This window comes from Meleagris gallopavo, chromosome 19 (genome assembly GCF_905368555.1).
Source record: "Meleagris gallopavo chromosome 19, MGAL_WU_HG_1.1, whole genome shotgun sequence".
Classification (NCBI taxonomy): Eukaryota; Metazoa; Chordata; class Aves; order Galliformes; family Phasianidae; genus Meleagris; species Meleagris gallopavo.
In genome coordinates this window covers 9,297,228-9,313,465 of record NC_139422.1, presented here as the reverse complement: position 1 = coordinate 9,313,465, position 16,238 = coordinate 9,297,228, and the positions used below count along the sequence as shown (strand labels likewise).

General features: G+C 56.8%; 2 protein-coding genes across 6 annotated transcripts in view; one reads left to right on the top strand and one right to left on the bottom strand.

The window, feature by feature from the left end:
- Positions 1 to 1,214: 1,214 nt before the first annotated feature.
- Positions 1,215 to 7,370, bottom strand: OLFML2A (olfactomedin like 2A). 3 transcript variants are annotated; one of them, XM_085239646.1, is made up of 9 exons: positions 7,169 to 7,369; positions 6,542 to 6,754; positions 4,010 to 4,270; positions 3,823 to 3,930; positions 3,473 to 3,658; positions 3,135 to 3,381; positions 2,828 to 3,046; positions 2,560 to 2,745; positions 1,215 to 2,443 (listed from the first exon to the last, which is right to left on the bottom strand). In XM_085239646.1, exons 1-9 carry the CDS (start codon positions 7,232 to 7,234, stop codon positions 1,842 to 1,844), a joined length of 2,088 nt encoding a protein of 695 aa, XP_085095772.1. In that variant the 5' UTR covers positions 7,235 to 7,369; the 3' UTR covers positions 1,215 to 1,841. The 3 variants fall into 3 exon arrangements, with proteins under 3 accessions (XP_085095772.1, XP_085095774.1, XP_085095773.1); XM_085239648.1 differs by lacking the exon at positions 2,828 to 3,046 and having other exon boundaries at positions 7,169 to 7,370; XM_085239647.1 differs by lacking the exon at positions 6,542 to 6,754 and having other exon boundaries at positions 7,169 to 7,366.
- A 288-nt stretch (positions 7,371 to 7,658) lies between these two features.
- Positions 7,659 to 16,238, top strand: part of NR6A1 (nuclear receptor subfamily 6 group A member 1) — a 67,133-nt gene continuing 58,553 nt past the window's right edge. The window contains exon 1 of one of the 3 annotated variants that reach the window (XM_085239650.1): positions 7,659 to 7,940. In XM_085239650.1, the coding sequence (XP_085095776.1) occupies positions 7,874 to 7,940 (67 nt within the window). In that variant the 5' untranslated portion in view covers positions 7,659 to 7,873. The remainder of the gene's footprint in view (positions 7,941 to 16,238) is intronic. The other 2 variants (XM_085239649.1, XM_085239651.1) reach the window with 2 other exon arrangements.

Genomic DNA, 16,238 nt, shown 5'->3' with positions numbered 1-16,238 from the left:
TGGGGCGGTGGGTGGTGAGCTGCAGATCCATGGGACCGGGCTGTGGTACCCAGGTGGGGCAGGCAGCCACTGGGGAAGGACTGTTCTCAGGAAACGTCCGTCACTTGGGCGCAGAGTTCCTTGCTGTCTGGTGCTAATGGCAGCCCGGGCGAGCTCTCAGAGGGGCGCTTCGCAGGAGGCCTCGCGGCTGCAATTAGCCAGCACTGCCCTCCAGCCACGCGGTTCTCATTAACCTCACCCTGGGAACTCCCCGCTCCCCGCCCCTTCGGGCCCCACGCTCCCTCCTCTTGCCTGGCTCTGGGCAGCGGGGCGGAGGTGCCGGTGGCACCGCACAAAGGTGCCGTGCGGGTGCCCGCAGTGTGGGAGCGCTGCGGCCGGGGACGCGGTGCTGCCGTGCTTCGTTTTTGCTGTTTTTTTCTCCCAGAGGGAATGGAGGGATGCCCCTAACCCCAAACCCATCGCTGGATTGGTGCAGCAAGAGAGCACAGAGCAGAACGGCAGCCCCCGCGGAAGAACAACAAAGCCCTGGAATTAGAGATGTGCTGGGAGTTTACTTTACTGCAAAAAAATGTCAGAAATCTGTATTGTTTGGACAGGGATTTGCTGGGGATCGTTAGATAAAAGCCTGGCAGGGACCCAGCCAGGGGGAAAACAGTCAGGCGGCTCCTTTCCCGCGGCGGGGACTGGCGGCTGAGCACGGGATGCGCCGCACCGCGCTGCGCTGCCTGGCGGTGGCTGTTGGGCTGCGGGCAGGAGCAGAGCCGGGCGGGACGTCCTGCGGCCCCGGGACCGTGCCGGGCTGCCCGTGCGCGGTGCCATCCTGGGCTGTTCCCAGCAGGAAACTTCAGCCGTGCCCGGGACGTGTGCTCTGCCCCGGGGCTGCTCTCGTCCCTTTGCCCCTCGGGGCCCCCTGGCAGCGTCTCACTTGGCAAATTTTGCGGCGGGTCGGGGCAGCTGCGGCCCCATGTGCCCACGCTCAGCTGTTCTCCTCTCTGTTCAGGTTGTAGTGAGAGCAGATTTCCTGGCACCATCCCAGCTCCCAGATGTTCTTCCTCAGGCTGCAGCTCCGACCTGGAAACAGCAAATTCCTCTTTTTTCCTCAGGACAAGCCAGGCTGTGCTCCTGGCGCTCAGCGCCTGCGGGACGCGGCCATGGCACAGCTGCCGGGTGCCAGCCCAGCCTGGCTTTGGAAGGAACGACACAGGCAGATGACGTGGCTTTATATCTGTTACTTTTTAATACTGTTCACTTCTAAATTGACAGAAACCAAGCCAAGCAATGCCCTGCTGGGGAGGAGCACGAAGGCTGCAGCTCCCTGGCTACGTGCCCATCCCAGCCTGGTGTTGGGTGCTGGGTTCAGGCAGGGCAGAGCGTCACACCAATGCTGCTCTGTGCCAGTGCACAGCTCCTGTGAATGCATTTAAATAACAAGCTAATGGGCTGCAAAAGCAAAGGCATCTTAATTGCATCTTCTAAAATAGCAATCAGTGGCTGTTCTTCCCAGCGAGGCAGCACCCAAGTTGCACCCGCCCTGCAGGACGTGGTCCCAGGTGGGCCAAGAGCACCCAGAGCTGCAGCAGGAGCGGAGCCAGGCTGGGTGCAGCCACTCAGTACTGGGGTGGGCGCCGGGTGTGGGGACACACAGGGCTCTGCTCCTCGCCCTGCCCCAGGACTTCCAGAGCCACCGGAGGTGGGACGTAGCCCCAGCAGCCACCACGTCGTGGGGGTGTCCCTTCACCCCAGCACTCCCCCACCCCGGCCCCTGTGTGCGGCACACTGTGGAGCTCCTGGGTGGAGGGGGCTCTTGGGGACTGGGTTGTCCCCGCGGCCCTGGCCAGCACTCAGACCACAAAGTGCAGCCGGTATGTCATCTGGTGGCCGTTGTCCCAGGCGTAGAGCACCTTCTCCTTGGGGTTGTAGTCAACCTGTGTGGTGAAGGCGTACTCGTTGAGGAAGGGCAGCCGCAGCTCTGCCTCGGTGTCTGTGTGTGTGTCGAAGGCATAGGAGATCTGCCCCTCCTTCTGGCTGGAGGTGTCCACGGCGTACAGGATGCCGCAGATGATGAAGCAGTTCCCGTAGGCGTTGCGCTTCAGCCCCGTCCTCCAGGTGGTCTCTCTGCGTACCGACAGGTCCCCGGGGTCCAGGCGGCTCAGCACGATCACCTCCTGCTGCGTGTAGTCATCGTCCGCCGATGGGTAGATGACCCAGAGCCCGCTCTCATCCACTGCAAAGTCGATGTCTGAGTGCCCCCTCCACTTCCAGGGTGTCGTGTCCTCGTACACCACGTCGTGCAGCAGCGCCCATCCCGCCACATAGCGCTCCTTCAGGTCGTACTTGATGATGTTCTTGGTGAAGGCGCGGTTGTAGTAGAAGGCGCCGCGGTACACCACGTGCCCTGTGCCGATCCAGTTGTAAGGCAGCTTGTAGAGGTTGCTCCAGCGGCCTGGGAGGGGTGGGAGGTGTTCAGAGCTCCTGGTGACCACAGCCCAGGCACGGAGCTGTGCCCCGTGCTGGGGGGCACAGAGAGCCTGGGGGCCCCGTGCCACTACCAGCCCTCACCCTGCTTGAAGTTCTCCAGGCTCCTGAACTCCACCAGGCTGTTGCCATAGTAGTAGTTGGTGACGTAGATGCGGTCATCTTTGGCCGCCGGGTCCTTCATCCAGGCCCCCTCATTGCGCCCATAGCTGTGGTGCTCCGTGGGGGGGTCCACTGAGCGGATGGTGCCTTCACACTCCACCTCCTTCACTGCAGAGGGAGGAGGAGGGGAGGAAGGCTCAGTGCCGCCAGAGAGAGTTTGGAGCCCCCCGCACCACCCACCTTCACCCACCTCTGTTGGGCACTTCAGGGCCCCCGGTGCTGACAGCTCCGTCCCCGAGGGCGGTGCCGGGGGGGGCGTGGGCAGTGGTGTGCGGGGCCGGGGCAGTGCTGGGTGCAGCTGTGGTGTGGGGCACTGGGGGCTCTGCACGTGTGCCGGGCTGAGCCGGGGTGTCCGCGAGCCCCCGCTCCTGCTGCCGCTCGGGCACGGCCACCGCCCTGGCAGGGCTCTCTGCGCGGACGTGCGGTGGGGTCAGCACTGGCTGTGGGGAGCCATGGGATGGCGCCCGCAGCCTCACAACCCCAACCTGAGCACTCACCACGGCTGCCGGCCGCCCTCTGCACCTCCTCCACCTGCCCAGCCTTGTAGTAGGTGATGCCCCGCACCACGGTCTGCTGCTGCGCAGGCAGCTTGGGCTTGGCCGTGGGCTGCGGGCCCCCTCTCTTGGCGTTTTCCTTCTTAGGCTTCTCAGGCTTTAGTGGTTTCTCCTTGGGTGTGCGGGCAGGCAGTGCCTTGCGGACAGCGGGGAATCGCGCCGCCTCCTTCCCACGGCTGCCTGCCGTGTCCTGGGGGAGCCAAGTCAGAGCCCTCCAGCCCCTTCCCACGATGGAGCTGTGGGCACTGCTGCAAGCCTGCAGCATGGCAGGGCTGGGGTACCTGTACTTTGCTGTCGGGAGCGGCAGCAGCATCCTTCTGCAGCAGCTGGTAGCCCAGGTTGGAGATCTCCTTCTTGATGCTGATCATGATGTCGGAGTAGTTCTCATAGCGCTTCATCTGGTCGGCGAGGTGCAGGACGCTCTCCTTCATGATGTTGTTGTCCCGGCTCAGGTTGGTCTTGATGGTCTGGGAGAGAAACGGAGAGGGAGAAGAGAGGGAGAGGAGAGGAGGTGTGAGCCCCACAGAGGAGCCCACAGCATCCCCAAGGACCTGAGCACCCAGGTGACACCTGGCCACAGACTGTGGTGCTGCTGGGCTGGAAGCAGGCACACAGTGGGGAAGGTGCTCACCTCCTCCAGCGTGTTCATCTGGGCCACCACCTTACTGATGTAGGAGTGCACCTTCATCAGGTCCATGCTGTACAGTGTTCCCTCCAGTAGGTCCACCATAGACTGCAGCTGCGGGGGGAGAGCCAGGCTGGGGTGGGAAGCACAGGGCCCCAACCTACGGCTGAGGTGCTGTAGGGCATGGAGCTACCTTGAAGAGCTCAGGTGCCTGCTTCTTCAGCTTCTCCATCTTCCACTCATTCTCACAGGGGTTGAGTGAGGAGGGCGGTGCAGTGCAGGAGCACTTGCAGTCAACCCCTGAGCTCACCGTCTCCACAGTGTAGAAGTCCTCCACGCGTGCGCTGCCATCCCTGACGCGGCTGCAGGCGTCCTTGCTGAGCGGGCGCAGGATGCACTTGCAGCGGCAGTCAGAGCCCTCCGAGGTCATCCGCACCTGGTCCTCACCCAGTGCCTGGGGGGATGCAATGGGGGGGAACCCGTTGCCACCCCTGGGCCCCTTCCACTGCACGTCCCTCCCCAGAGGCTCCTGGCCACAGGGCACGGCCCGACCCAGGCTGATCCATTCCTGTCCCCCACCAGAGTGACAGTGACGAAGCCAAGAGCTCCTTGCCCACGCAGCAGAATGCCGCGTGCCCAGGGACAGGGTGTCCACTCCTGCTGCCATCTCCCAGCTGCTGGCCAGCCCCAGGCGGGCAGCTCTGCCCTCAAGTGCTGCAGTATGGCCGGGGGAGCCGTGGAGCTCACACCCCACACAGGGCCGATTGTTCACACTGAGCTACAGCTGCCCCAGGGTGAGCTCAGCTCTGCAGATGGGCTCCCCCACGGCCCACTGCGCATCAAGGGCTCCCTTGTTCCCACGCAAGGCCCCGATGCACGCTGGAGAGCCCAGGGTGCTGTTGGCTGCCTTTTCCAGATAAGGAGCTGCTCTCTCTCCAGCCATGTTTGGGAACAATGCTCCCAGCATGCGGGCTCAGTGATGCTGTGCGTCACCCAGTGCAGAGGTGGCTGCACTGCGGCTTCAGCATGGGGAAAACCACTTGCTCCTGTCCTGCACTGCTCACCACGTGCTGTGAGCAGGGCTGTGAGCAGGGCTGGAAGATGCAGCACAGCAGCTGCAGATGAGATTTCTCCACCCTGGGCCAGCACCACAGCAGAGTGACGCCATGGAGCAGAGAGAGCTGCCTGTTCTCTCTCACACCCATCCGTGAAAAAAAAAAACTTTGTCCAAGCTGGTTTTGGCTGAGACACTGGCTTGGAAAAAGTGGTTTGTGTGTGCTGTAGGCTGTGTTGCAGGCTGCCCAAAGGGCATGCACTTCCCTGGGGGTCAGCAGGAACTCCTCTCACGGACCCATCCTGGGAACACTCTGTGAGGTGGTAGGGCAGTGGCAGGGCAATGCTCCGCAGACACAGCACCAGTGGGGAAATTGGGAAGGGGAGTGACTGCAGTCATGAGCACACCGATCACTGCCACTGCCACTCCTCCTGTCCGTGTCCTGGTGAGTCCCTCTGTGAGGGAATGCAGAGCTCAGTGCTGCTCCAGGGCTTAGGAAAGAGCAAACCCTGGGTGATGGGTTTCCGTTGGGACTCTGGGGCTGGGCCAGGTGGTAACCTAGCTGGGTTGGCCAAGCTCTGCCCTGAGCTCAGCCCACCCCTGCAGCCCGTGGGCAGGAGCAGGTCCTGGTGCCATGAGGGGAAGGCAGTGTTGGGACCTCTGGGAGCGTGAGGACCCTGCGGCCATGGGATCAGTGTGACTCACTCTGGGAACACCCGGTGGCAGGGCTGGGACATGGCTTTAACTCTTGTTGTCCCATCCTCCACACCCCAGGAGTGCAATGTGGCGTGGGAAAGGGCAGTGCTGCAGCATTTCTGCCAGTACTGTGCCTTCCCGACCCAGTGGTGGTTGAGAACAGCGACCAGCACTGCTCCTTCGGCCACCCCGCGAGCAGGAGGCTCTCCTTCCTGAGGTTGCAGCGAAGCCCCCCTGTTTTACATTTCTTTTCATAGGGAAACGAAGGATTCGGCAGCTGGGAGGAAACCATTGGGCTGCTGGCAGTGCTGCAAATGGAACAGGATCTCGTCAACGTCTCTGCAGGGCGCCGCGGGCAGCGAGGGATGTGGGTAGGGAGCGGATCCCCTTAGCAAACACTGCAGCTCCAAGTCCCGCTGACCTCCCCATGGCCGTGTCAGCACTTGTGCAAACACGAGGGAGAGCTGCAAGCTTCTCCCTCCATCTCTGCATGGGCTGAGCCAGCAGCACAGCCCTCCCAGACAGGGAACCCCGCTGCTGGCTCAGCCCATGCAGAAATCCACATGCGCAGCAGCATCCCAAAACCATGAGAACAGCAGCCCCAGCCCTCGCAGTCGTGCACCTTCCAGCCGGTGGCAGCTTCCCGTGGGAGCAGAGCAGGCCGTGCCATTTCCCTCCCATTGCTTCTTGGCAGCACTGCTCTGGGGAGGAACGGGGCTCAGCGTCATGCTTAGGTGGGGCGTGCACAGTGCCATAGCACGGCTGTGCGTTGTTTGCGCTGCGCGTGGAGTTGAGCAAACCGAGGTGGGAAGCGGCAGTAGCTCCTACAGCCAGGCAACAAGGGAGCTCCCTTTGACGGGCGGTAACATTAATCCTTGTTCTGCCCGCTCAACGGCTTCCTTAAACAGGAACCATATGTTCTATTTATACATGAAAGGTTATAAACAAGGAAGTCTTAAAACAAGGTCCTCTCACTGCGGAGGTCGGCGTCAGGAGCATCAGCGGGGGCTGTACTCGGCGTCCCTCCCTGCTCAGTGCGGGCGGTGCTGCTGAGGCCGGCGGACACCCAGCGGCTCCGTGGGGCGGCCGCAGCCCCGCTTCCCCGTGCCATGTCCGCGCCGTGAGCCGGGGAACTTTCCCAACGCTGCTTGCGTTTCTGGGACCTACGCAAAAGCGCTCCCACGAGCGCTGAATTGTGCCATTTGGTGAAAGAGGGACCTTCACCAACGAGCGCCGGGCAGCGTTCGCCACGATGAGATTTCTGCCGGGGGTTTGCGCGGTGAGCGGCCCCGCGTGGGAACCCCGCCGCTCTCCGCCCTCGGGCGCTCGGCACAACGCGGCCCGCCGCGACGCGCGAAGCCGGGCGGCAGGCGGCCGCGGGGCGCGCCGGCGTGCGGGGCTCAGAGCCCCGAGCTCCGCGTCGGGAGCCGCCCCGCTCGGCACAACCGGTGCCGCACCGCGGGAACCCGCGCCGTCCGTCTCCCGAGCCGCGCGCGGGGCGCTCCTTCCCGGGCTCCGCTCGCGGCGCCGATCCCCGCCCGACGGCTCCCGGGGCTCCGCCCGCGCCGCGCACCTGAGCCCCGCGCTCCGGCCGCTCCTTACCGTGACGGCGCCGCGCGCCGCGGCCAACGCCGGCAGCAGCAGCGCCGGGAGTAGCAGCGCCCGCATGGCGAGAGCGGCGCCGAGCGCCAGCACCGAGCGCCCGCTCCGCCCGGCCCGCGCGGGGAGGAGCCGCCCCGCCCCGGCCCCGCGGCGGCACCGGCCCCGAGCTGCTCCTCGTCCCGCCCCGGCGGAGTGCCCGGTGCCCGCCCCGGGGCCGGACGGCCTCGTGCCGCCCGCGGCTGCCTCCGCCGTGTCGTGCAGTGCCGTGCCCCGCTGCCCCGCGCCGCTGTCCGGCAGCCCAGCCCAGCCCAGCCCCTCCTCGCCTCGCCTCGCCTCGCCTCGCCTCGCCTCCCCTCGCCCCCCCCACAGAGCGGAGCCCCCCGCCTCGAGCCGCACCGCCTCGAGCCCGGCCGCCCCCTAGCGCCGCACGGCCCCGCGTGGGACGGGGCGGGGCAGAGGGGCGGGGCCAAAGCGCTGCGGGGCGGGGCGGACGAAGGCGGAGCCTCTCTCGCCGCGGGGACATCCGGCGGCGCGGGCGGACTACGCTTCCCGGCGTTCCCCGCGGGAGGCGGGGCGGCCCGGCACGGCCCGTGCGCGGCGCCCGCAGCGGCGGCTCGGGGCTGTCAGCAGCTGCCCGGAGCGGCCATGGGGCAGCGCGGCCGCCGGGGCCCCTGAGAGCCTCCGCGCCCCGGCCCCGGCGCCGCCATGGAGCTGGAGCCGCCCGCGGAGCTCCCGGAGCCGCGCGCCGCCGCCAAAGGACCGCCCCGCAACGGTGAGTGCGTGCGCGGGGAACGGGGCCGGCCGCGCTGCGGGGCCGTCGGGCCGGGGGGCTCGGGGCGCGGGCCGGGTCCGGCCGCGTCGCGGGGTCGCGAGGCGGTGCGGGGTGGTGCGGTGTCTCGTTGCGGTCCGGCCCGGGTCCCGCGGCGGCGGGTGGGGGCGCGGGCGCGGGGTCCGGCGGGGGCGCAACAAAGGCCGCGGCCGCGCTGCCCCCTCCCGGCCCCGCGCTTTGTGCCCCGGGCGCTGCCCGGCCCTGAGCGCCGCCGGCGGGAATCCGCGCGGGGGGGGCGCGGCGCTCCGGGGGGCGGCGTTGCCCGGCGGCGTTGCCCCGCGCCGCTCCCCGTGCCGCCCCCGCGCCGCCGCTCCCCGCGTTTCGGGCCGCGCTCCGGGCGCCGCAGGCACCATTTGGGCCCTTTTACACTTCCAGTATGCGGCTGCCGCATCTGCACTTGAATGTCCCTGCCAATTTTTATGGCTTACGATTGCATTTTACCATCTTAAGGCACTTTTCTCTACAAAGGATTCTCTCGAACAAAAGGAGCTCCTTATCGGGCCGTGCAGTGTTTGCTGCCTTCGAGCGCTGCCCCGATGCACCCAATGCAGAGATGGGCATTTCTGTAACCATCCACGAATGTCCCTCGGGGCTGTGACCCTCAGCGCGGAGTTGCTGGATACATTTTTATCTCCCTTAATTAGGTGCTCAGTTGGATGAGAAGCATCGCGTCTTTCCTTTCGAACTTTCTGCGTTGGTTTGGGAGCTGATGCTGCTGTGGTCCCCATTCAGCAGTGTTAGCAGTTCGCCCGTGCTCACTGCTTTCCCTAAAGAGATGTGGGACTCGGGGTTCCTTTTGTTTGCTCCCACTGGTTTCCTGCAGCTCGATGCGGGCGTTGCTGCCAGTACCTGCAGCCCGTCCTCCTGCTCCATGGGTGATGTAACCCCGGTGCTGCTTTGCCTCCAAAATCATGGAGTGCTGACACTGTGCGGAGCTGCTGTGCGACCTTCAGCCTCTGCCCGGCTGGGTGTAGCGGGGCGATGGGCTCAGCGCTTTGCTGACTCAGAAAATAACTGCAAATGGCAACGGAGGTACGGGCTGGGAGGGCTTCCCTGCCTAACAAAGGTTCCTAGCCCTTCTGGTACCTCGAGGTATCTATGCTCGCTCTTCACGAAAACAATTGAACTTTATGGCATTGTGTATAAAAGTAGGTTACGTTAGCAGTGGCTGTGTTAAAACCTACTAATGAACTTAAGCCCTGCACGTGGCTCCTGGTTAACCCTAAGCAGACTGCCGGGGTGCGCTGCTGGCAGTGGGGGGGAACCTCAGCACTGCTTTGAAATGCAGCCGTGTGGCTCTGGGTCAGCAGTTACAGCCTTGCTGTCAGAGCCGTGTTTCGGGCGCTCTCACCTTCTGAGAGGATTTCCCCCAGCATGTAACAAACACACTTTGTAGTACTGCACATGGAAGGCGATGGGTGAAGTACGGTATTTTTCAAAGTCTGTTCATGAAGGCACCAATTTCTCCTGCAGCAGAAGCAATTTCTTCCCGGCAGGGTCCTTCTGGAGACCGCTTTCTCTATGCTTTTATTTGGTACGTTTTTCTTCCGTCAATGAAACATAAAAATAATCAGAGTGGCATCAAAGATGTTATGTTCAGTGGGATCAGCAGCAAAGCAGCTATCTGGAATTGAGGCAATGTGTGCTTTGCTGTGCAGGCAGTGCTGTAAGGTGGATGTGTCAGGAAAGCAGCAGAGCTCCTGGAGTTCCTTAAAGTCAGGCAGGTCTCCATTGGATGAACCTTGTGGCAGAGAGAAGGGAGAGCTGAGGGACCGCAGAGAAGTGCTCTAAGAGAAGTGGCTGCTCGCGCCCTTCCCTTTCCCGCAGCTCTCTTAGAAATGTTACTGACGGTTTTAGTGGCTCTTTATGCTTGGTTGCTTTGCATCTGATGAGATAAGCCTTTGCCTAACAAAGGCTGCTTGGTGGATATCGCTGGGTCCTGGCTGACTCGCTATAAACATTTCTTTGAAGCTTTAGGAAGGAAAACAAATTGAGTCGTGGAATGGCATTGCTGCTGAAGTCAGATTGAATCCAGGAGAAGTTACGGTGCGAGTTGGCACAGTGCTGGTTTGTGTGGCAGGGACGGGTCTCACACTGCAGTGACAAACAGTGCAGTTCTGAGCTCACTGCGAGGAATGAGGCCGGCAATTTAGGAAGAACTAATTCCTCCATTTTGATTTGACAGGGAGATGGAAAAATGCCTCTTGGTGTGAAGTTGGAATTCAGTATTGATGTCTTCTGTAGATCATTAATCGGGAAAGGCTTCATGCATGTCTTTGTGACTGGCAATGTGTGTTTAGCAGGCGGTGTGACACTGCCGCAGTTGTTCTTATTTTGTTATGAGGTGTTGTAGGGATACTCCGCTATAGGAACAGGAGGGACTCTCCCGTTCAGGACAGCATTCCTCCGGCTGTCGGGGAGCAGGGTCAGTCCTGCTGCTGTGTGTCCGGCAGGTCGCTTTTGATAGCTTTTTTCAGGAGGGGAGTGAGGAAGAAGTTCAGTAAATTACTGTTCAACTCTTACATGGTGGTGGCTTCGAACAAACGCATTTAGGCTGCATTCTCTGAGAACGAGAGCACAGTTTATCCTGTTGATAAACTGCATATTTAAATAAAGCCTTCAGCAGTGTAATCTGGTAATTCTAATGAAGTCATTTACATAAAGAATTGGCCCCGGATCTCATCAGATGGCTGCTGGTGAGCTGCGGTGCATTCTTTCCCTCCAGCTGTATTAAAGTGGCCTTTTGATCCTTTTTTTTTTTTTTTTAAGCCACAGTGGTTATCACTTTGCAGAGTTAATTGAGAAAAGGAAGTTGGGGGACAAGAGCACCCTTCAAGGTTTAGCTTAAGTCTTAATTATTAACGTTCTAATTACCTCATTAAAAAAAAAAACTTTCAGATTTTACATTGAAATGGTTTTCGTAGACGAAATGCACTGCCAGTAGGACAGCTTCAATAAAATTCTGCACTGGTAAATGATTACCAATAACTTATCTTGAAAGCAGTGTGTCTGCAGTGCCTTAATGATGCTCCAGCCCCGCGATAAGGTGGCTGCGTGTACCGAGGGTGGATGGACCCCATGTCCTTCAGACACTGCAGGAGTTGTTCTGCCTCCTGTTGCCTCATCATCCCGGTGACTGTGTGTGAGTGCTGCTGCTTGGAGGCATTTCTGTCTGTGTGAAGGTGTTTTAAGCTGTTCTTTATTTCCCTTATGTGCATCGGGGGGAAAAAAAAAAAAGCTAAAAACTCTCCCAAGCTGTAATACGAGGTGACTGAGAACTGTTGCTGTATCATTGCCTTGAAATAGCTTCTCCTGTTGAAACTTGGTGGGAGCTTTAAATATACCATTGAAATATAACATGGAATTTTGAAGCCTTTGAAGGATGGCTGTCATAGTGGTAGTAACAAAGCAGAGGACTTCTGGTCCATGGTGATTCTGCCAAATGCTGCCTATTCTTCTAGAAGGCTTCTCTTTCAGCCTCACAGCTGGAACTTTTTTTGTTTGGCAGTATGTATTAAAAACTGATCACAGTATATTGTTTCTGTGTTACATGCACTTCTGCTGTGAGATTATACATCCTGAGCCAATTCTATGAACAGCAGCAGAGCAGTGCCCTTTCTGATGGTCCAGGCAGTGATTATTTCTACCTGTGAGTAACTCGAGTTATCGGCAGAGCTGCACTTTGCTGTTGCACAGGAGGCATTGCTGAGTGTTAAGGTTGGGTTTGTAAAAGCGTGTGTGTCTAAAAGGAGCCGAAGCCCCAGCTCCCACCAGAATGGCATCCCATGGGTGTGTGGTGGGGGGTATTGGCCTGGCTTGCAAAACTGGAGAAAAGTGAGGGAGCGTCTGCTGAGCACAGGGCTGTGTAAGCTCGTGTTCCTGCCTTCAGCAGTGATCTGAGTGTGGTGGCTTGGTGCATCCAGCGGTGCTTGTTGGCTCTGTGCAGCTTGTCTTTACCTTCTTCCATTTTCTTGCTCACCTGATGCGTGCTCTACTGCCTTGTCACCCAAGCATGTGAGAGCTGATCCTTTCTGCTTCATCTTAATTTACATGCGGCTCTCCTCAGTGAACTGTCCCTACCACAGGATGATATCCATAAAAATGACACTTCCTAGTCTTGAAAAAGCTCCCTGGGCCTGCAGGAGACAAGAGAAAAGGGCACCCAGCAGGAAGGGAGGCCCATGACTCGAAATGTTCATCAATCATTTTCCTGGCACCAGGAAACCAATCAGCCCTTCTAAGGAGCAGAGCATGATCAATCACCCAGGGTGGGAAGCAGGAGCCCCGGCCCTGCTGGTGCACCTCTGTGTCGGCACAGTGACGGCGCTGTCTGCACTCACTGGTCTTGGGGAAGGAATACCTCCGGATGCTCATCCTACTTTGTGTCTTAAAAATTTTGTAATTCTAAATAAAATCTTATGTCTACATACGTTTTTATTATAGCCAGTAGGCAGGGGCTATTTGAGTTCTTTTCTAGTAAGATGCTATAAATTGAAACAAGCAAGTTGTTTATGGCTCAGCTCTGCAGGGCTGCAGCCTGGTGCCTTTGGCTGCTTGGGCTGTTTTCCTCCTCCTGCTCTAATAGTGACAGAAGTGTGACACAAGTGTTGTAATGATAACACCAGCACTCTGTCCCCTCGTGCCGGGTGCTTGCTGTGGGGCAGCATGCCCTCCTGGTGCCAGCCCCATCCCCAAGGACAGGTGCTGTTCCTGTGTGCCTTCTCTGCTGCGGAGCGTTTCTGACCTTCAAAACAGAAGTGTTTCATCAGAAATACTCTGAAGTTTAACTCTGTGAGAAACCCCAGTGTTTAATGCACACCATGGCGTGCTCCAGGCTGGCTGTTGGGCAGAGCAGCTCCTGGGCCTGTGCCCATTGCTGATGCCTTCAGGTGCTGGGCAGCAAGGGCAGCCAGGCCCACTCCACATGGCTGGGCTCAGTGTAGTGCCTGTGAGCTGTGGCTGGTGACAGCACAGCCAGCTGCTCGCAGTGCTGGGGACGAGATCCTGGTTAGTAATTAAAAGCTTTGAAATGACCTTGAGTTTAAAGCTGTCTCAAAGTAAATTTAAGGCTTTTCTTTATTGCAGAAGAGGTTAGGTACAATGGTGTGCTGTGCTGCAGAACATGTAATGGTGGCCTTGGGTGAAGGTGGGAGGTATTGGGAGCACAGCTGGGCACAGGCTGGCTGCCAAAGAGAGCAGGGATGTATGTGGAAATAGCCAAAGAGAGCAGGGATGTATGTGGAAATAGCCAAAGAGAGCAGGGATGTATGTGGAAATAGCCAAAGAGAGCAGGGATGTATGTGGAAATAGCCAAAGAGAGCAGGGATGTATGTGGAAATAGCCAAAGAGAGCAGGGATGTATGTGGAAATAGCCAAAGAGAGCAGGGATGTATGTGGAAATAGCCAAAGAGAGCAGGGATGTATGTGGAAATAGCCAAAGAGAGCAGGGATGTATGTGGAAATAGCCAAAGAGAGCAGGGATGTATGTGGAAATAGCCAAAGAGAGCAGGGATGTATGTGGAAATAGCCAAAGAGAGCAGGGATGTATGTGGAAATAGCCAAAGAGAGCAGGGATGTATGTGGAAATAGCCAAAGAGAGCAGGGATGTATGTGGAAATAGCCAAAGAGAGCAGGGATGTATGTGGAAATAGCCAAAGAGAGCAGGGATGTATGTGGAAATAGCCAAAGAGAGCAGGGATGTATGTGGAAATAGCCAAAGAGAGCAGGGATGTATGTGGAAATAGCCAAAGAGAGCAGGGATGTATGTGGAAATAGCCAAAGAGAGCAGGGATGTATGTGGAAATAGCCAAAGAGAGCAGGGATGTATGTGGAAATAGCCAAAGAGAGCAGGACAGTGTTCTCATGCCTAATTGCTTTGGAACTTCTTTCTTTTAATCAGTTAACTCTAAAATAATATTGAAATTCTTCATGTTCTTCTTGAGCCGTTGCCTTTTGTATTGAGCTGTGATTAGGAGTTCTGATTATTATTTTTTTTAATCTACAAAATGTTATCCTATTTGTAGTAAGGAAGATAATGCCCAGAAGGTGATACAGTGCTAGAGTAAGCTAGAATGCTTGAATCTCTTATGGCTTATGGTATAGGTGCTCAAAGAAAAGCCATCTTGCCCTTCTCCAGGGCAGGGCTCAAGCTGCTTTCGTCTCATTCTGTCCCTGTGGATAAGGTCATGATGAGATGAATGGTTTTGGTAGGATGAGGTATTTCCAAGCTTGGCCAGGGTTTATAGTTGGGACGAGGTGAGGTAGGCTGGTGCTCAAATGATGAGCCTTGAGCTGCAACACTGGCCAAGCAGAACGTGGTCCATCTGTGAAATGTGGTGGACAGCAGGGCTCCTCAGTGGGAGTGCTCCTATTTTGATTTTGTAGGGTGTTTAATTTCTGTGTAACACAAGGAGAGAACTCAAATGTCTCTGGTCTGTAAGCATGAAGGTGTCGGGTGCTGCTGAGCCAGCTGCTGGGGGAGCAGTGATGGGATGGAGGTGGCCATGGTGGCCCCCTGGTCTGGTTCTGCTGTGTACAGCCTGGTGAATGGAGCCGTCCCCTCGAGCATCTGCATGGCAAGTGCTGTAGGAGTGCATTAAACAAGGGAAAGGTTAACTTCTGCTATGGTGTCCTACGGATTTTTTTTTGTCCAATTTAATGGAGTACTGGTTAACTGCTGTGCCTGTACTTAATTAAATTAGTATTAAAGCTTCAGATTTGTCTTTAGAGTGTCAGTGTACCCTAAACATACTTGAAAATGATTTTTCCATTGGGAAGAATGGGAGCTTCCTTTTTTTAAAAAGCCTACATTTTTCCTGTGTTTAAGGCAGGTAACCTCCTAGTACAACTGGAGGCAAATCCTCAAATATCTGAACGTTAGGAATGATGCTTCTCTTTTAGAATTAGAGCTATTTTCTAGTTCTCAAACATCTTTCTGATGTGCTTTTCATGATGCTTCAGTGTGCTACCACACTTAAAAGCTAATAAGACATGGCATCCCACAAAATGAGATTACAGCAGACAGATGTGGATGGAATGAGGCCAAAGGAGAAAGGAAAGTTTCTGGAATTGCAAGCAGCAGGAGCTAATGCAGTTTGCGAGCACTGTGGACAGTAGGCAGAGGGAGGTGGTGACAGAGAATCAGATTTCCCCCGTTTCTTGTCTGTGCGCAGTCTTCATCCCTGGGAGGCCAAATGCTTAATATAAGCTTCTCATGCTAACAAAACTCAAAGCTGGTCTTGCAAGGGAAGAGCAGCTGGTACTGGGAGGTTGTAGGTCACTGAATTTCATGGGAATTGTTTGAATCAGTAATAGAAGAAGGGAACAGTGCAGAAATTCAGAATGTCAGCAGTAGGTTCCTGAATATGGTACAGTAAGCATAGCTGCTGCAACTCCATTACCTTGTTTGGTAATTAAGCTTTATAGGAGTGTGCTGCACCTAGGCTGTTAGAAAGCTTTCACTCTTTCTAGTGCAGCGTTCTAATGTTGATTGTGTTCATTAGTTGATTGTAATGGCTCAGTATTTGTGTACTCGCAGTTAAGGAGTTTGTTTTAACGTGTAGTGCTTACACCTATTTTTCACATTCTGGGGCTCTGTCAAGGCCTTTCCACAGAATGCAGCTCACCCACTAGTAAGTGCTAGCTAGTCTTCTCTCATTTCCATGTTAGTGCCGAGAGCAGTCCTAGCAGGGTTGGCTGTCCATTACAGTTAGAAGTTGTAATGCTATCTCCACTAATTAAAATTTGAAGATAAACACTGTTAAATTCATTAACCTTGAGGTTAAGGGAAAGCTGTTTCCAGAGCTCATAGTGTGTTTGTGCTTCTCCAGGATCCCTGTTTGTCATGTACTGGTGCTGGATTGAAAGGACATGTCACAAGGAGATCTGGTAGTGCTTCTGGTCTGAAGTGTTGGTTATTGGCATCTGGGACCTCTGGGAATGCCAGATAATTTACAACCCGGTTTCTGGCATGTTCTGTGCGTCACAACGTGCTATCAGTTTTTGGTGGATGAATATTAATCTGCATTGATAACTCTTCAAAAACTCAGTGGTGCCTCCACCTTCAATAATATCAGTTAATTCTATTTTTTAAGGTGAGTAAATGTAGCAGACCAAATCAGTAGATCTTTATAGTGGCATGCCAAGGGCTTATGTTGGACAATATTTTACATGTGACCAAAAAGTAAATGTAAGATTTTCTCTGATGTATAGACAACACCAGGATTTACAAGATGATTATGC